Source organism: Furipterus horrens, unplaced genomic scaffold (assembly GCF_987537825.1).
Source record: "Furipterus horrens unplaced genomic scaffold, mFurHor1.1.pri manual_scaffold_4, whole genome shotgun sequence".
Taxonomy (NCBI): Eukaryota; Metazoa; Chordata; class Mammalia; order Chiroptera; family Furipteridae; genus Furipterus; species Furipterus horrens.
The window spans coordinates 5,914,546-5,934,712 of record NW_028327174.1 but is presented as its reverse complement, the minus strand read 5'-3'; the positions used below and the strand labels follow the sequence as shown (position 1 = coordinate 5,934,712).

At 41.3% G+C, this 20,167-nt stretch overlaps 1 protein-coding gene across 1 annotated transcript in view; it reads left to right on the top strand.

Moving 5' to 3' along the window:
- TNRC6B (trinucleotide repeat containing adaptor 6B) overlaps positions 1-20,167 on the top strand; it is a 247,397-nt gene that overhangs the window by 193,137 nt on the left and 34,093 nt on the right. Inside the window, exons 11-16 of the mRNA XM_090272393.1 lie at positions 3,162-3,337; positions 6,638-6,712; positions 7,776-7,821; positions 9,385-9,533; positions 10,611-10,781; positions 14,748-14,873. Coding sequence (XP_090128519.1) covers positions 3,162-3,337; positions 6,638-6,712; positions 7,776-7,821; positions 9,385-9,533; positions 10,611-10,781; positions 14,748-14,873 — 743 coding nt within the window. The remainder of the gene's footprint in view (positions 1-3,161; positions 3,338-6,637; positions 6,713-7,775; positions 7,822-9,384; positions 9,534-10,610; positions 10,782-14,747; positions 14,874-20,167) is intronic.

Below are 20,167 nucleotides of genomic sequence, written 5' to 3'. Positions count from 1 at the left end.
GGTTATTAATGGCATTTCCAGTAGCAGGGAGAATAGCCCCCAGGCCCTGCCTCTTGCTGTCCAGGCAGAAAGCCCTTCGTGTAGGGCTGGATGGATCCCATGGAGGGCCCATCAGGCTCACTTGGGCCCTTTGGGGGGGATGGTGCCCCAGTTAGAAGAAACCAACCGCCTTGTGCTCTGTGTACTTAACGGGTGCCTTCATGGCTGTCACATCCTGGTTCTAGGGAGTGGCAACATCATTCAAGGAAGGAGTACCTTTTTTGCCTTCAGACTCTGCCTATGAAGCTATTTAAATCAAATAACTACCTCTTACATAAATGTTCTGCCATTTGGTAAAGTGAAGATGTGGACGGAGGTTTCTAGGCACATAGTGCGTTTTCCCTTCTTTCATTGTTTATAGAGTCTCAGTACCACAAAATGTATCCTTCAGTTCCATACAGTATTTTTAGAAAGAAGTTAAGGATTTATCCCAGTCTCCAAATTAAAGATCTGTGTTTGGAAGGGGATGTTGGTAGAGTTGGATACTGACATTCTACTTTCTTGAACATCAGAACCCTCATCTCTGATTTCTGTTTTCCTTCTTTCCTTCTTCATTCTCTATCTTCCAGTTTCCTCCACCGATCCTTTAAAAACTATTATTTACAGTATAAAACCATTGCTTACACATTGTCTTTGCCTAGAATCTTTTTTAGTGTTTAACACATTGCAAGTATGTAAATTAATAACTTTCAAATTTTTATGGTTATCTGTAAATTTCTCTTTCACCATAATGTTGATATTCAAAATTTGACAAAATTGTCTTTTTTCTTCCCATTTTCATTGTTTTTTTAATATGCTTTATTGATTATGCTGTTACAGTTCTCCCAATTTTTTTTCCCTTTGTTCCCCTCCACCCAGTGACCCCCCTCCCTCCAGTTGTCCCCCCCCCACTTAGTCCATGCCCATTGGTTGTGTATATAGTTCTTCTCAACCTCTTCCTGTCTACCCTACTCCCTCCTACTATGCTTCTTACTTCCTGTACCATCTCCCTCCCTTTCCCCCTCCCTGATGACCTCCCCCCCATCATGTTCCCCATACCTGTAATTCTTTTCCCACCCTCGTTGCCTACTTAGTTTGCCTTTGCTTCGGTCCCCTAGCTTCTGTTGTTGGTTGTTGTGATAACAGTTTTCATTTTAATGTTCATAGTTTTGATCCTCTTTCTCCTAAACAAGTCCCTTTAACATCTCATATAACAGTGGTTTGGGTCTGATGAACTCCTTCCGTTTTACTCTGTCCTGCAAGCACTTTCTCTGCCCTTCTATTCTGAATGACAGCTTCGCTGGATAGAGTAATCGTGGTTGTAGGTTTTTGCTTTTCATTACTTTGAATATTTCTTGCCATTCCTTTCTGCCTGCAGAATTCCTTTTGAGAAAACAGCTGATAGTCTTATTGGGACTCCTTTGTATGTAATTCTCTTCTTCTCTCTTGCTACTTTTAAGATTCTCTCTTTATCCTTAATATTTCACATTTTGATTATAATATGTCTTGGCGTGGTTCCCCATGGGTCCAGCTTTTTTGGAACTCTCTGTGCTTCCTGGACCTGTAAGTCTATTTCCTTCCCCAAGTTAGGAAAGTTCTGCTTCATTATTTTTTCACATAATTTTTCAATTTCTAGTTCTTCTTCTTCACCTTTTGGCAGCCCTGTGATTCAGATGTTGACCTGCTTATAGCTGTCCCAGAGGTTTCTGAGCCTCTCCTCATTTTCCTCACTTCTTGTTTCCTCTTTCTGCACTGGCTGACTGTTTCTTCCCTATGTTCTGATTTCTTGATTTGATCCTTGGTTTTCTTTCCCTCACCACTAGTTTCATATGTGTTTTCGTTCATTTCAGTAGGACTAGCCTTCGTTCCCTCCCCGTCTTGTTTAAGATCTGCTGTTAGGTCTGTACGCATTTTTATAAGCAAAGCTCTGAACTGAGCCTCAGAAAGATTTCCTATCTGCTGCTTCGTTAGATTAGATATTTGCTGTCTGGTCAGCTGCGTCCCTGGGATCTCTATCATGATCTGTGCCATCCTGAGAGTTTTGTGTTTACCTTTGCTTCCTGGGCGGGGATGTCACACCTCCTACGCTTTAGGGGGCGGAGCCCCATGCATTCGTCACAACCGGGCGACCGTTCTCACCACACTGTGGCGTTTTCTGTGGGGGTGGGGGTCCAAGATGGATTCCTGCCGTTCTCTCTCCGCTGAGAGACCGGGAGCCTCCTCCATCCCCACACCCTCTGGGCCTCCACAGTCCAAGGCAATGGGGGTCTGCCTTCCCCAGCATTGGAATCACAAGCTGACGGGTTTGGTCTGCAGCCTGGGGTGGTCCCCAGGCGCTTCTCGGCTCCCCTTAAATATGGGTGTCTGTGCTTCCCGCCGTCCCGCTGCCGTTGCCGCTGCTGCCGCCACGGACAGCACAGCTTAACCTCTCCTCCCCAGCCTCGCCCCTCCTACCCGTCCGGGTGAGCACCACTTCTTTATAACTTCATATGTTGGACTTCCGTGTAGCTTTATTTTCTGGAACTTCTGGGTATTTCTAGTTTTGCGGTAGTTGTAGTCCTTCTTAGTTGTGGAGGGAGACTGAGCGTGTCAGTCTCGGCCTCCATCTTGGCCGGGAGTCCTTCATTGTTCTTTTCTTAACTTTACCCTAAACAAGGCACACAGGTATTCTTTATCATACCTCATATTTGAAGTGTCCATTATAAATCACACAACATACTTTTAGGAAGGTAAACCATGATCCTTAGGAGGAAAAGACTTCTCTTAATTGAGATGGGAAATTTCTTTTAAGTAGTGATAGGTTCTTTACAATTTTGGAATTTCTATCAACTTTGTAGAAGGGGACCATCATTGAACCAGAAGCCAGAAGGTCTTAATTCTGTGGTTTCTTAACTTATTCTGTGTTATCGAACTTTTATGGGTTTCCCTTTCTTGCTCTCTAAAGTATGAATACTGTTTTCCTTGTCATAGATGTATTAGATAAAATTACAGTATGTACTAACAAGGAATGATTATTGTGGTTACTATTAGTTATATAATTGCTATATTTACAAGGAGCGATTGTTGTGTATTTACAACGAATGATTATTGTGGTTATCGTTATACAGCTATTGCGTACATTTCATTCATTCTTTTCTTTAAAGATTCCAAATCTATGCAAGACGGCTGGGGCGAGAGTGACGGACCAGTTACAGGAACTCGCCATCCCAGCTGGGAAGAGGAGGAGGATGGAGGAGTCTGGAACACTGCCGGCTCTCAGGGAAGTGCTTCCTCCCACAACGCAGCAAGCTGGGGACAAGGAGGAAAGAAACAAATGAAGGTAGTCTGCTTTAGAAATATTCGAGCTTGCTTGTTTGTTCTTAGAAGGCAGAACAGAGAATTTTTAATGGAAGGAGTGGGGCAGCTGGCGTCCCTGAGGTTATTTGTAACAAATAACTGCTTCCTCTTTACCCCTCATTTTCCTTCCCCATGACTTTGAAACCATGGATGACAGAGCTGTTGCTATGGGTAAAATGGAATTTTCAAAGAGAGGAGTTTTTTTTTCCTTTTAGTTTCTATATTATAATTATTCTCTGGAAGCTTTCAAGGCACTCTTTATGAATGTTTTATGCTTATAAGTTCTAAAGCCAAGGAAGTCCTTAGAGTAAATCCCCATGAATATGTATAAAAACCAAAGTAAGGTAGCTTCTCCAGTGCAATCAGCATGGCTGGTTTTTATCTAGTAATTCAGGAAATTCTAAAGCCCGGGCCCTTCTCCCAGCAAAATGAAGCCAGCGTGTAACCCTCCTGCAGCAACTAAATCAGTTATCCGACACCCCGTGCCAGGCTGTGTTGTAAACTCTTCACTTTAGACCAGCTCAGTTTCTTGTTGGATTTGCATGGTTTGATGAGGACTTTGGTTTTCAGTCTAGAACAAGTATGTAAATTAATAACTTAGTGTCTAAACTACTCTCTCAGCAGAAGCACTCTTTTTTCATTACAGTCTTTCATTCCACAAATAAATTGATGGAAATAAGAAATGGGCAGCCGTGTGCTTACTTTCAACATGGGAGCCTCGCTGTCCTATGAACCGCCTCACAGAGAAAGTCCTCCCGGGTTTCAAATGTCATCCTCCCAGGTGTCTCAGGCCTGCAGTTGGCTAGGGATGTACCTTCATCTGCTTTGCAGATATTAATTTTGTTCTTCATGCAGAAACTTCCGTGGCACAACAATACAGGCTGTTGCTGTCAGACATTTTGTTTAAGAATTCATTTACAGTTTTCCCTTTTTATGGACTTTCCTTACTCTGGTCACAAAAGGAGCTCGTCAGCGTTTTTGCACTTTCGTGTTGTCGGTATGCGCTTGCTTTTTTGTTGTTGCTATTTACAAATTAACAATGAAACCCAATTAGAAGACAGTTCAGAATACTGCTGATTGACAGGAAGCAACTGAGCGAGAGATACTGCCCATTCCGGTAACCAAGATTTAATTAAGTTCATTGAAAATTAAATGTTTCTGCTTGGTGAGTGATGATTCTGCCTTTTCCTGTTGAGAGTCTTTTTTTTTTTTTATTGCGATCAAGTACAGTTAACATAAAATGTACCATCTTAATCATTTTTTCCATGTTCTTGAAGAATTTTCTTACCTTTTAAAATTGTTATTCTATTACAGTTGTCCCATTTTTTCCCCCTTTGACCTACTCTGCCCATCCCACACACCGCCACCCCCGCTGCCCCACCCCCCACAGTCAATTCCCACACGTTTATCCATGTCCATGGGCCATGCATACATGTTCTTTGACTTGTACCTTTTCATTCTTTCCACCATTATCCCCCTTCCTCTTCTTCCCCTTTGGTCACTGTTAGTGTGTTCCATGTTTCCATGCCTGTGGTTCTATTTTGTTCATTATTTTGTTCTTTAGATTCCTCTTATAGGTGAAATCATATGTTATTTGTCTTTCGGCAACTGGCTTATTTCACTTAGCATGATATTCTACAGTTCCATCCATGCTGTTGCAAAATACAGGCGTTCTTCCTTTCTGCTGTGTAGTACTCCATTGTGTAAATGTACCACAGTTTTTTGATCCACTCATTTATTGATGGGTCTTAGGCTGTTTCCACCACTTAGCTATTATAAATAGAGCTGCTATGAACATAGGGGTACATGAGTTCTTTTGAATTGGTGATTCGGGGTTCTTAGGTTATATTCCCAGCACTGGAATGGCTAGGTCAAAAGGCAGTTCCATTTTTATTTTTTTGAGGAAAGTCCATACTGTGTCCCACAGTGGCTGCCCCAGTCTGTGTTCCCACCAGCAGTGCACCAGGGCTCCCTTTTCTCCGCATCCTCGCCAGCACTTGTTTGTAGCTGTATTAATGATGGCCATTCTGACAGGTGTGAGCTAATATCTCGTTGTGGTTTCTGTGCTTTCATGTGGGCCATGTTTCTCTGTCTCCTCAGTTTGGCAGCCTGCTGTGTGTGTTTCTGTGTATTGGACGGAGCTGCTCTGACTCCCTGTCTCAGCAGCGTGGCCTGTTGTAGAAGAGACACCCGTATGGATGAATGTAGCTGCTTTCAATCCTTGGTTGTCAGACTTCCATACAGCCCTATTTTCTGACAGTTCTGGGTGATATTTGTTTTGTAGTCTAGCTCTAATTTTGGCTGCAGTTGTGCGAGGAGCCCAGGCATGTTTACCTGCGCCTCCATCTTGACCGGAAGTCCTGTCTTAATCACTGTTAAGTGTACAGTTCAGTGGCATTAAGTGCATTACATTGTTGTGCTGCCATCAGCACCATCTGTCCACAAAACTTTATCTTGAAAAATAAACTCTGTGCCCACTAAACAGTAACTACCACGTCTCCCTTCTCTCCAGTGAGGGTTTTTTGACCTTGAAACATGTAACTGAACTTAAGTAGCTTATTACTTTCAAGAATAATAAAGTTGATGTGACAAATACCGTCAGAACGCAAACAATTTTTCAACTATAGAATGTGCAAGTGCCCAAAGCCTCATTGCCCCTCCCCCCAGCAAGTTCCCATCATAGTTCCACCTGCTTTCTCCGTAGAAGTAAAAGCAAAGCTGGTGATCAGTGTCTTGTTCAGGGGAGACACTAGCTTGTCCCATTAAGAAAGAAACAAAAACCCACGTCTGCCTTATTTTGTAGTAAGATCAGTGATGGTGTCCTCCGCTAGGCTTCTTTCCCATTGGGGACCCCTGTCTTTTATACTGGGAAGCAAGCAGATGAAAGTACTGAATGCTTGCACTCAGAAAATAATACCAGTGCAATCAGGCTTCTTTCCAGATAGCATGCACTGGCATCAGACTTTTCTTTTCTCCTCATACCCACTGGCTTGGCTTACAAGGAGCTACTAAAAGGGAAAATATTAGCATGCGAACATTATAATTTAGAAAATCTGATATTGACTGTATATTTTTCCGGTTGCTTCTAGTTCAGTGTGACAAAATAGCATAGATATAACTAAGGCTTGTTACTCTTTTAGACTAAAAGTTAAAGAGGAATAATTGGGATTCAAAAAGGTAAACTCTTGGTACTACATTTTCAGTCAGTACTTATGTAACTCAGATATGAATTGAAAAGAAAATAAATTATTTGGTTCTGAGGTTACATATTTCATTTCTGTAGTGCTCACTAAAAGGAGGAAACAATGATTCATGGATGAATCCTCTTGCCAAACAGTTTTCAAATATGGGATTGCTGGTAAGTTTTATTTTTTTTCATATGTGTAATGTAGCCCAACTTTTACTTTTAGTACAAATTTTAAGACCACTGCCACATATAGTACAAAATTACAGATTTAGAAATGGATTAAGAAGTTTCCTGATTTGGATTAAGCAGTACTTTTTCTCTCTGCTTTTATTCTTAATGAAATATTTAAAGGTTAATTTTTTAAAACTTGTAGTCCTTGTATCCTTTTCTTTAAACAGCTGTGGAAGAAAGAGACGGGCGCTTAAAATCTGTATCGTTTTCTGTGACGTGTACCAGTTTTAATATTATCATTTTTAAAAAAGACAATGACAGCAAGATAACTAGAGGAACTATTTATCATTAATTATATAGGGAACTCTTGTAGAATTTCTAATTGTTTTAACCTCTTGGGAAATTTATGGGGACAGGCTGTCCCTGGTTGCCAAAAGACAAATGACTTTGACTTGGCTGCACATTTCAAGATTTGATGACTTGACAAGTCACGAGAAGAAGTTGTCATCATTTGGCTGCCACTCGTGAAATTTGATCCTGGGCCGACTGGAACTTGAGGACAGGGGTTTATTTCTACAAGCAGCTGTTCAGCTATTGCTCTGTCTATAGATTTACTAAAGCTAATTTTATGTGAAAAGTGAATTTAGGAATATAAGCAGCAGCAATCAAATTAGTCACGTTAAAAATGTTATCTTTTTTTTTTTTTAAGGTTCTATTTATTTATTTTTAGAGAGTGGAGAAGGGAGGGAGAAAAGAGGGGAAGAGACACTGATGTGGGAGTGAAACATCGAATTGTTGCCTCTAGCACACACCCCAATTGGGACCAGACCCGCAACCCAGGCATGTGCCATTAATACTGGGAACATAGACGGCAACCTTTCACTTTGCAGGATGCCGCCCAACCAGCTAAGCCAGGGCAAAAAAAATGTTACTGTCTTCATTCGAAAGGCCCTTGTGGTGCCAGTAGTAAGATGTGACTCTTCCATGAATAATGCCATCTCTTCTGTGATTCAAACGTTTAATTCAAACCTTTCATTTTCTCTCACTGTTCTTTACTTTTCAGAGTCAAACTGAAGATAATCCAAGCAGCAAAATGGACTTGTCTGTAGGTGTGTATCACTCCACTGATACGAGTGGAATGTTGTTGTCAGTGACACCCTGTTGGGACCCCCTGCTCAGTTTGAGTCAGGGGATGGGTGCAGTTCAGTAGACATGTATTGAACACTTACTTTGTCAGAGGTACTGTTGCCAAACTCTAGGTAGGGGTTGAAAACTTCGATGACTATAAGAGCCGAGAAAGTAATGTAAATGAGTGCTGTGGGCCAGGTATAAAAAATCAGAACCCGAAGGCCACCAGTTAGCTGCAGAGAGCATGCGTACCCACTAAAGGAGCCGGCCTTGCTCAGCCCTTAGCAGTTGTTGCCATGCAGGGGCGCAGGCACAGCTCTGCACGGTCTTCTGGTTTTTGATTACAGGCCAGAAGAAATTCAGACGTATATTGATATCCTGATTATTAAATATTGAAAGCTAACTCAAGTTTTTGAAAATGCTGTATGTGGCCCAACAAGATATGACTATGGCCCTGCCAGATTCAACTCTCAGGTTGCCAGTCCTGTCTGTCCAGGGATGTTTTAAATATTGACAAACTCCCATTACCGGTGGGATAGATGCAGGGTCAGCCCTTCCTCTGTGGGATCTTCAAATGATGCTGTTGCTCACCCTGAGGAACTCAAAAAGAATCAAACCAAGAAGAAAATAAAACAGTCCTGGATAATAAGGACATAGTCTTTGGCCTATAATATTTTGTTCTGTTTTATTTTATTTTATTTATTTATTTTAAATATTTTTATTTATTTATTTATTTTTAGAGAGAGAGAGGAAGGGAAGGAGAAAAAGAGGGAGAGAAACATCGATGTGCGGTTGCCTCTCAAGCACCCCCAACTGGGGACCTGGCCCGCAACCCAGGCATGTGCGCTGACTGGGAATTGAACCAGCGACCCTTTGATTCTCAGGCCAACGCTCAATCCATTGAGCCACACCAGCCATGGCGGTCTTAGATACTTTAAATATGAGAATAACTAAGAACTAAGCTTTCTAGGGCACTGATTGGTCAGTGTACAATAGCAAACTTACAGAGCTGTGAAAGCAAAGCAGAAATAATCACTGCACCTGGGAAATGACATTGCACAAGTGATGTGGCATACCGTCTCCTGTGTTCAGTTTCTAAATTTGGGAGGCAACTTGCATCTTTTTATTACTAATACCTGTGTTTCAGCACCTCAACCATTTATCTCTAATAGATGCCACAATAGCAACAAGAGACAAACTCACTGAGGACATTTGAGTTTATGAGCCAGACGTACTCATCAAGCACGTCAATAGCCAGTCTAAGTGGTTTTAAGTCCGATTTTGAGGTCAGCCCTAAGGCTCTCTTTCGGTCTTCCACAGAAAACAAACTACAACTGATACGTGCTGTTTTTTTCTTTTCTTTTCTTCTTAATAATTAAAAAACCCCACATGTGTTCCAGGGAGGATCACCAGCAGCATGAACCATTGAGAACTCTTCTGAAGTTACATTCAGCACCCCCGGGAGTAGAGTGGGGCAGGTCACTCCTGGTCATGAGGGAGACATTGATGCTTGAAATTTTTACTCCTTCTGTGGTACCTTGCAGGGAGCCTTACAGATAAGAAATTTGATGTGGACAAGCGAGCAATGAATCTCGGGGATTTTAATGATATCATAAGGAAGGATCGGTCTGGGTTCCGCCCACCTAATTCCAAAGACATGGGAACCACAGATAGTGGGCCTTATTTTGAGAAGGTGAGTTGATTCCTTTGTTTAAGATAATAATTCATGAGAACCACTTTGGTTTCTATTTGTCATTTGATAGTTAATTCCAGGAGGAGGCATAGAATGACTAAACTAAATTAATGAACAGAACATAAACATCACCTGATTTAAATGGTGACATGAAAACAGTTGATGTCAACAGGTGATTAGGCAGAAGCTTGAACCATCTGTCTTTAGGATGTGAATGTGAGTATTGTGAAGAAGTCTAAGTTTTGGAAAATTTATGAAGTTTGGAAGGGAGGAAATTGTCTGATTTTCCATAGAAGGGGAAATGCATACTCAAAACATGTAGAAGAAATTTTAGAGAAAAAACTTATTCTGAAGTCTTTTTTCTGCTCTTTTTTGTGCAGTTACAAATTAAATTTCAAGATCTCGTGCGAATACTCTGTATCTCCTATGGCCTTGCCTCCTAGCTGTCAGGATGACCCAGAACGTTCTTCTTTGCTATTTCTGAGAGAGTTCTTCTCTGATCTTACTCAGTTTCTCTAGTGATCTATTTAGTTACAGTGCTATAATTTCAAATTCTCAACTACTTGATTTAAACAGATAATATATACTCATTTGTTTTGAATTTTAACATTTCTAATGGAAATTATTTCTTGATTCAGAATACCAGCTTACAGTGTTCAAGGTCTTCAGAAAGCAGTAAAAATAAAAATGTTTAGATCTGGCACATTAATGACACCATTGCTTCTAGTCCAGACAGCAATATATGCACAGGAAGTTTACCCTGCCTTCTGTTTCAGCAGCTGCAAAGGGTAATCAATATTAGATGCATAAAAATAAAATGTCTGGCAATCTTTGTCTCAGTGCAATGGACAGAATTGTAACTAACCTAGAGGATGAGAAAAATCTGTATCAAAGAGGATGACAGATGGTGTCTGTTGGGCAAAGTGTGGTGATTATTATCAGATCCAGACTCTTTCCTGGTGTATTGCTAATGCACTCTAACTTGTTTATTCCTAGTGTTTTCTGTCTTTTCCCTTCTTACATTCTGTTGCTTCACTAACCAACACTCATTGTGATTGGCTAACTACTACTTTTCAGCTGACTTTGCCTTTCTCCAATCAAGATGGGTGCCTTGGGGATGAGGCTCCCTGCTCTCCCTTCTCCCCTTCTCCCAGCTACAAGCTGTCTCCCTCTGGTTCCACACTACCCAACGTCAGCCTTGGAGCAATCGGCACAGGGCTCAACCCCCAAAACTTCGCTGCTAGACAAGTAAGGAGGCCTCTCAAATTTGTAACTGCTTGGCTGTGGCCTCGCCTTGGCCCTGGTCTGCAGTTTATTGCATCATTTGTCTGTCTTGGGAAATCGGTTGATTACTGAATGCACAGAATGATATTAAATATAGACTTTAGACCTTTCAGCCCATAGAACCCATCGCTTTCATGTTTCTCAACATAGATTTTATTTTAAATCTGTTTCTTTTGTCTTCTCATTTTTGGTCGTAAGTTCACATTTAGGGATGAGGCTCCCTGCCCTCTATAGATAACTAATGACTGCCTTAGAAAAATGTTAAAGAGGCTACAGAGGTACTTAATATCATCTAATTTAGCAACGTATTTGCCATTTGTTAGCATTAGAGTGAATGTCAAGTACTTATACTTTTGAGGTATTTTCAGTTTAATAAAACTGCTAATTGGAAAATAGCAGCAAAACTAGTAAGATTAAGTATTTGAGGGTTATGGCATCTTAAAATCTAGTGTCTTTAAATATAATTACCCAGATAAAGGTAACTTTGTTAGACAACTAGGCTTTGAGAAGACCATGCATCTCAGATGTGGCAGCGTTTCATTCAGCCTGGAGCAGCCCCTGTCCTGGAGCCTCATCTGTCCGTCCTCCAAGCACAGGCCATGCCGTAGGAAACAAGACTGGCAGGACTGGCCTGGCCATGCCCACTCGCTCTCACAGGGCTGGGGGGCGCGGCAGGCCTCTGTCACTCCACGGGAGCGCTCTTGTCGTTTTGTGGAGAAAACCAGGAATATGGAGACAATTCCCTGTGACGGTGACTCCATCGATGATATTTTTCTAGTCATGTTCTGCGAGCATGCACTTTCAGTGTGACTTGCACATCAGGATGTCAGGGAAACACGTTTAATTTCTAGCTGTATTCATTTTGTTTCCTCATGATGACTTTCACATATAAATTAAAGAATGTTATAAAACACCTCTTACACCATAGTCCTCAGGATGCATATAGGTCTTTCATATGCTTTTTAATAATTGCCTTACACATTTTTTAGAATGGCATATATTATATTCATGGGTTCCAATTGGTTATCTCTGGATTGGGAGCTATAGGGAACTTTTTGTTTTCTTCCTTTGTATTTAACTGTTTCTCTACATGTTTCCACAGAGGACGTGGATATGTAATACTTACGTAAACATAGAAGAAACCAATTACATGAGTGTTCTGGGGGTGTCTCTTTTGGGTAGAAGTATAGAAAATATAAAGTAGAACACTTTTGGTTAATGGTAATTATAAATATGCTTCTAGATCACATGACTATCAAATGCTGCTAGGACATAAACTAGCATAACAGGCCAGCCACACAAGCTGTACAAAGTCCATTGTGAACCAGGGTGTTACACATGTTCTAGCCAATGTGGTTGTGGTTTTTTCACAGTGTTTTTTAATGCAGTTAAAATATAAGATTTTTCTTTTCAAATCACAGAAGATATCAGTCAGCTTGATAACTTTAATTTGTATACCTTTCTAATTTAAACACTGTAGTTGTGACAAATTTCACCAATAACTGTTAGGACTTGGGTAATCATAAAAGCCTCACCTATAACTAAAGCTTTAGAAATAGCCAGATAAACCACCACTAACATGTGTACAACCTTTTGAGGACCATTTTTCTCATTTCTAAATACAATTTTTGAAAAAACGTCAGTCTGTATGATTGCCACTGAATGCATTGTTGTACAAAATAGCTACTTCTGAGCCAAGAAAATGACCAGCTTGTGGTGCCAAGGTTCCATATAAAATATTACAGAAGGAAAAAAATAGAGAAGGTACTTTTTGGTAGACTACTGTTGACTTCTCTACAAAATTAACCGCATTAGTTTAGATACATCAAAGGGCTTGGTATGGCTTTAGAAACACTTGACAGTGAAAATGTAAAATCTTCGGTGGATGTGAGGTAGAATCTGTCTACTGGGAATAGAAAAGTAGGGCTTGATTTTACAGAAACTAAAAACAGCAATTCCTTTTAATACTTCTTACCAAAAGAGAGATTGAAATTTAAAATGACACTCACAAAGGAGTTTTAGACTTGTCAAAACATGAAATATGGCAAAGACTTTAGCTACCAGAAACTCTGCCATTCCAGGACCAGTCCATGAATAATTAACATGTAATAACAAGATTATCACTTTCATGGTAAAGTGTGAGAACAATCTTAGCAAAATATTCTGCATATAGCACCTTAGACCATTCAGCCATATTGACTTTACAGAATATTTTTAGCAAAATAAATGTTTCCTATTTTCCTGGGAATGATTAGTAGCAAAGCTACTGATTACCATGATCACAGAAAAGTTAGAGCCGAGCATTTTACCTTAGGATGACAATTTGATTAGTAAGACAGGAAAAGCAAAGATGTTATTCTTTAGAAATAAAGGTCTTTTCATATTTAAACAATCCTTTGGGAGATTTAAAATTCATTGTGGATCTTTGATTTTTCTTTTGAGATATACACAGATTTTTTGATTGCCATTTCTACTTTATGTTCATAGTCACTTTTATTTTCAATGCTTTTAAGTTTATTAATTTCTCTGTAGCAGTCCCTTAATCTATTTTGATTCATTAAGCCATTAAAATATATCTTTAGTGTTCTAGAACTTAATGGTGCCATTACAAAATTCTTCTTTAAAATACTTGATTCCCATGATTCCAGGGATAAGATGATGGTGATGCCTTCAGTTGATTGTGTATATACTTGGTATAAGCACCGGTGTAGCTGTCTTGCCCAGTGATGTTCAGTGGGATGTTCCCAAGTATATGAAATTGGTGGGTCAGGGGTGTTTGTAAACAATGTGCTCACCCTGCAGACTGGGGCATCATCGAGCTCTGGGATACAAAAAAGGAGGTATGAAGCTGGTGGTGGAAAGACAGAATGGGAAATAACTATAATATGATTTGATGATGGAGTTATCAAAGAGTTTTAAAGTGTTTTGAGAACATAGAAATGGGCTTAGTTAATTTAAATGTGAAATGAGGAAGGTTTTGTGGAAAACGTTCTTGATGAGGAAGACCCCTGAGCTGGGTCTTGAAGAGCCCAAGTGAAGGTGGTGTAGAAAAGTACCTATCATGGCAACAGTGTCAGGTACCATATGGTGTCTTTCCTGGGGGATTGGCAGAAAGGAAGGGCCATCATGTAGCCTCGCTTTCTATAGCTGTTTGATTGTAAAAGTCTAAAAAGTGCTCCAGTGAGTTGGTCCTCCAGAAATCAACGATTAAGTTTGTTTTTAATTAGACTAATAGTTACACATTTGAATGAGAAGTTACAGGTGAGTAATGTTTGTTTGGTGTCCCTGTAATTATTTTTCTCTTTTTCCCATTCTTTTAATCTCACTCTGTGATCAATTCAGTTTTCCTCATCTAGCAAAGAAGGGACCAAGCAGACCCAGGACAGGGAATGGTGTTCAGATCTGGAGTAGGAGGGTTCTTATGGAGCTGGGCTTATAATTGAGTGCCGCTGATTTTATAATTGACTAACCAATGCAAAGAGCTAATATCATGTGTTGTTCTCTAATTATATTATTTATAAGCCTGCATTTTTACTCACATGCCTTTCAAGGTGGATCTCAGATTGTAAGGCTTGAGAATAAATTTGGTAAACCCAATCTTAAAAAAGAAAGTTGAAATAAATCTTATATTACCTACCAATTACACCAAAAAAAAAAAAAAAAAGAATGAGTACCTTTTCTAACATTTGACTAAATTTAACCCTTTCGGTATATAGAGTAATTAGGCTACAGGGATAGTAATTATATGCCCCTGACTGAATCTGAATAATTTTCCTACCATTCCAAGGTCAGGAACTTTTCAGGTATAAAATTCTGTGATTCTATAAAACACAGGATAGCACTCTTCTGAGGGATGAGAAACAGTTCAGGTTTTCTATTTGCATTTTCTTCTATTAACAAAAAGCCTTACCGTTGCTGTTCTGTTTGCAGGGTGGCAATCATGGTTTGTTTGGGAATAGCACAGCACAATCGAGAGGTATGCACACACCGGTGCAGCCGCTGAATTCTTCTCCTAGTCTCCGGGCGCAAGTGCCTCCCCAGTTCATTTCTCCCCAGGTAAGCAATCGTGTGTTTCCCCAGTTCAAAAGTAAGTCCCATCCAGGTGGCTAGACCAGTTAACTGGCTGGTTTTGTGGGCATGAAGGGAATAATCTTATATTTGAAAAACCCAGATTCCAAGGATCAAGATTTTTAAAACAAAATATCAAATCCTACTTTTTAATTATATTTTGCATACAAAGTAGATGTTTTTGAATGAAAAGCATTGTGGTTTTATTCCTTTTACATCCATATATTTTTCTAATACTATATTGTTTTTTTAATTGCATATGATTAAAACTACTTTTAAATTCTGTAGTGTCAACGTTCAGAAGTTGGTTGCCCTCCAGGATTTACCCAGGGATGTACTAGAGAATTGCTAGGTTTTGGATTATTCTGAAAAGTTTTGAGGAGCTATCTGCTAAAATACAGCTAGGGAGTTCTAGAATTAAAGTAGTAGAGACTTACTTGTGGAGCAGCTCTGTAAGATAGTCTTCGGGGACCAGGGGAACCTTTTAGGTCCGCTCCTTAGTGGGAGACATGGAATAAGTTGGTGGATACAGATAAGAGCTTTGTGCCGGTCTGCCACATATGTCCCTCGCGCCTCTGTGAGAGAATGGTCTTAGGAGCCAGTAAAAGCCAGCGTGCTTGTGTGAGGATTCAGTGCGTGGCCCTCATCTACTTAGAATGTTACTTCATTGAAGTAAGTAAGAGCAAGAGCTTCGAGTCTCGTCTATAAAAGGGTTGTAAAAGGTCAGGTTTTATTTAGTTTTTTTAAATGTCTTTTAGGACAAAAGCTTAAAATATTTCTTTGAAATCACAATCTGTAGATTTGTAGGTTTCAAATCTTGTTTTTGGCATTGAGTCCACATCTGTCTTCGTAGAGGAAGAAATGTCCATTGTGCATCCCCACACACACCTGTCTTCATGGTCCTGTTTGGGAGTCCCCTGAGCGTCTTCCCCCTTCGCGCACTCTAAGTTCTAGGTGTACTTTAGTTCCCAGGTAGCGGTTTGTCCTCCAGACATTCCCGTTCCTGGCTTTCTCAGCACTTACAGTGGCAGCACCTTAACTCTTGAAGAGCTCTCCAGTATGCCTTAGTCCCAGCCCAACAGCTGTCCGTGTTACTGAATGTCTGCGTGTGCCAGGCAGTGTGTCGGCAGCGCACAGGGGAAGAAAATGACACCTCTCGCATCGCTGCCTCCTGGAGTTGGTGGCAGTGATGGAAGAAGAGTCAGCAAATAGTGTGAAAAATGTTGTATAGAAATGCTTCGCAGAATTGGGGAGCTGGACAAGGCCTCACAGGAGCAGTGACCTTTAAGTTGGGTCTTAAAGCGTCTGGGCACAGCCAGATTAAAGGTGCCTTCTAGGCCGCAGGAGCAGCTTGTGCAAGAGGCAGTAATAGCTGGGAGAATATGGCATGTTCAGAGAAACGCATTAAGTTTGAATAATTAGTTTGAGTTTGTGGAAGCAAATAGATGCTGTCCAGAGTGGAATGGGTAGGAACTGGACAGGAAGTTCGAGACCAAATTTGAAAAAGCTTTTTTGTTTGCTTTGCTAAGGCGTTTGGAAATTGTCCTTTGGTCTGCGTGGCTTATAACCATTGTTTGGGGTATTAATTTTAAAAATTCTTTGAGTTCCCAGGTCTCCCCTAGTATACTGACTGAGTCTTGGGTATTGGAGCCTAGTCACCTCTGGGTGATTTTTATGTGTACCCTAAAGTTTGGCTGCAACTGCTATAGATCATATAGTAGTATAAGGCAAGATTTTTTTTTTTAGGTGAGTGGCAATATAGGAAAATTTATGTTTTAGAAAGATAACACTAACAGTAATATAAAGGGCATGTTTGAATGGCAGAATTACTAGAGCAAAGGAGATCAGTCACGAGACCAGTACAGAAGTCCAGGAGTTCAGTGGCAGTGGGAATTAAGACCTTTTCGAGAAGGTCACCAGTGATCTTTCTGTTGTGGAATACAATGGTCTGTTCTCCAGTTTCTTCTTACTGAACGTATCAGCAGCATTTGACACAGTCGGTCAGTTCCCCCTTTTTTGAAACGCTTAATTCATTTGTCTTTCAGTTGGTTCTCCAGCTGCCGTTTCTTTTCCCTCTCCTTTGTAAGTTCCTTCTCACTCCCTAATCTTTAAGCATCAGAACACCCCAGTCTCAACCCACAAACCTCTCCCCCCCATCTCCAGCGTCTGCTAAGTGATCGCACCCTGCGGGGTGACTAAATACTCAAGAGTTCCAAAGTTGTGTCTTCAGCCTAGCTCTCTCTTCCTAACTCTACAGACTTCTGGGGGCCTCTAGCAGGGTGCCTTAGGCATCTTCAGTTAACATTTCCAAAAGAGAACGTCTGCTTCATCCCACACTTCCCTCAGAAACATCTCAGAAGCATCCTCTTCCTCCAGGTAAATGGCACTCATTCATTCTGCCAGTGCTCAGGTCCGAGACCTTAGAGCTAATGATGAGTCTTCTCACAGTCCACATCCGGTCCAGCAACACGTCCTTCACGTCACCCAGAATCGAACCGTTTCCTCTCACCCCCTCCAGTATGACCCCTGGTCGGGCCACCACCATTTCTCTCCTACAAAAGGCCTCCTGACTGGTCCCTGCCCTGCTTCATTCCGCTCACTTACCTGACTGAGCCTGTTCTTCACCCAGCATTAGGCCGATCCTCTAAAACTGTGCTGTCTGATACAGCCACTAGCCATGTGAGCACTTGAAATGTGACTCGTCAAATGGAAGAACTGAATTTTTTTATTTTAATTAATTTAAATTTAACTACAACTGGTCAGAACAGTGGTAGAACATTTCTGTCAACGTAGAAAGTTAAGGTAAAGCGTGTTACTGCTTTACTGGGAATCCCCTCATGGCCCTCTCTCTCACTGAGAACACAGAGCTGTCTCGTAGTTGGGGTCTTTAATGCTCTTGGTGACATCCACGCTCCCACCTGCCACTCCCCCCTTTGTTCAGGCCTTTCCTGCCCACTGGCCCCAGTGCACTGAGCACAGTTCTGGATCGCTCTTCTCCCAGATTGCCACGTGACTCCATCTTTATTCCCTTCAGGTCTCCACTTACACACCCCCTTATCAGAGAGGCTTTCCAAGGCCAGTCTATGCACAGCACATCACCACTAGCACCTGTGGCAGGACACGTGTCTTCTTTGTTCACTGCTGGGTCCTGAACATCCACAGCTGTGCAGGGCATGGATTTTCAGCTCAGCAAATCTATGTCAGGTCACGGGAAGATGCATTTCTGAATGATTTAGAAAGTGGAATTGTTAGGAAAGCGCAGTTAACTTAGTCCAGGATAGTAGGGGCTACAGATGTCTTGATGACCAACTATCTGTTCTGTTTGGAAAAGAAAAATACCTGTGTTCTCCCACATTTTTGGAATGTGTTTATTTAGCAAAATGTAGTTAACATTTATTTAATTCATAATGAGGGCAGAATATTAGTGAGATATTCATTTTTTCTGACATTTTCATATTTTAAAAAACAATGCAGTTGGAGACCATATATATATATATAGCCTGTCCAGAGGTATTCGGCCATGTAATTTGAAAAGTAGAGACACTAGTGAAGAAGATACAACATATAAGAAACATTGTACGTAGGAAAATTACATATACCTAATTTCCCTTCAAAGTAGCACCTTGGGACTTCATATAGTTCTCTCAATTGCAGTCAGCTACCCTGTCGTATTTTACTGAATCTCATCCATGGTCTGAAGTCTCTTCTCTTTCAAAGGCTATTTAAAGAGAGCCAGAAATCGCAGGCCGCCAAGTCTGGGCTGTAGGGGGGCTGAATCACCTGGGTGATTTGATGTTTCTCCAAAAACTCTGCACCAGACAGGATGCATGAGTGGGAGTATTGTCGTAATAAAGCTGCCAGTCACCAGTTGCCCTTAGCTGTGGCCTCTGAGTCAGCTGAATAGTTTCTGCAGAAGAATGTTCAAGCTTAATGGAAAAGTTGATGCAGATTCATTGTTCTACCTTCTCAGTCATTTTGAATGCGACAGCCACACAGTACACATAGGCAGTAAAATTTCAAATATCCCATGTAGCAATATTTTTGCCAATATATCTCCTAGGGCAAGTAAAATAAATAAGTAAATAAACAAATGGGACTCGTCGGCAGCCGTCCGTCTCGAGAGACGATGGTGTAGCTTCTTAAGAGTCCATCTGCACCGCCGAGAATGGCTGTGCAGTCCGACTCGGGAGTGACATGGTATCTGTCTCCTCCCATGTTGAATCGACATCTTGCGATGACGCTGAAGCTACAGAGCCTGGGCAGGGTGATATGGAGGGTCTGCTGTTGCCCATGCAGCAGACCCCCCCTCTCTTCGCAGCTGAAGGATCCAAGGGAAAGACGGAGTCAATACAGCTTGGCTTCAGGTGCGCCGCAGGAGTTGCCGGTGTTGACTACAACGTCAAACCGCCTTAGGGACTCCGGCTCCGGATTTTCTGTCGGGGTTTACTCCCTCAGCCTTTCCCCTGAAGAGGTATGCCGCAAGGCAGCGGAGGTTTTTTGGAGTCAGAGTTTTCCTTCTCTGATGTACCCTGACTGGAAGATCGAACCAGCGACACTTAGCTCGCAGGCCGACGCTCAATCCACGGAGCTAAACCAGCCAGGGCTACAAATGGGACTACATCAAATTTAAAAGTATATGCATGACTGAAGAAGCCATCATCAAAAATGAAAAGGGAACCGACTGTATGGGAGAACATATTTGCCAATAATACATTGGACAGGGTTTATTCTCCAAAGTATATAAAGAATTCATACGACTCAACACCAAGAAAGCAAATAATCCAATTAAAAAATGGACAAAGGACCTGAATAGGCACTTCACCAAGGAAGACACACAGAAGGCCCGTAGAAATATGAAAAAGTGCTCAACATCGCTAGCCATCAGAGATGCAAAATACCACAGTGAAATACACCACTTCACACCTGTCAGAATGGCTATCATTAATAAATCAACAAACAACACGTGCTGGCGAGGATGCAGAGAAAAGGGATTCCTAGTGCACTGTAGGCGGGAACGCAGACGGGTGCAGCCACTGTGGGACACAGTATGGACTTTCCTCAAAAAACTAAAAATGGAACTGCCTTTTGACTCAGTGATTCCACTGTTGGGGATATTCCCTAAAAACCCCAAAACAGCAATTCAGGAGAACTTACGCACCCCTTTGTTCATTGCAGCGCTATTTACAATAGCCAAGAGTTAGAAACAGCCCAAGTGCCCATCAATGGATGAGTGGATCAAAACACCATAGTACATTTACGCAACGGAATACTACACAGCAGAA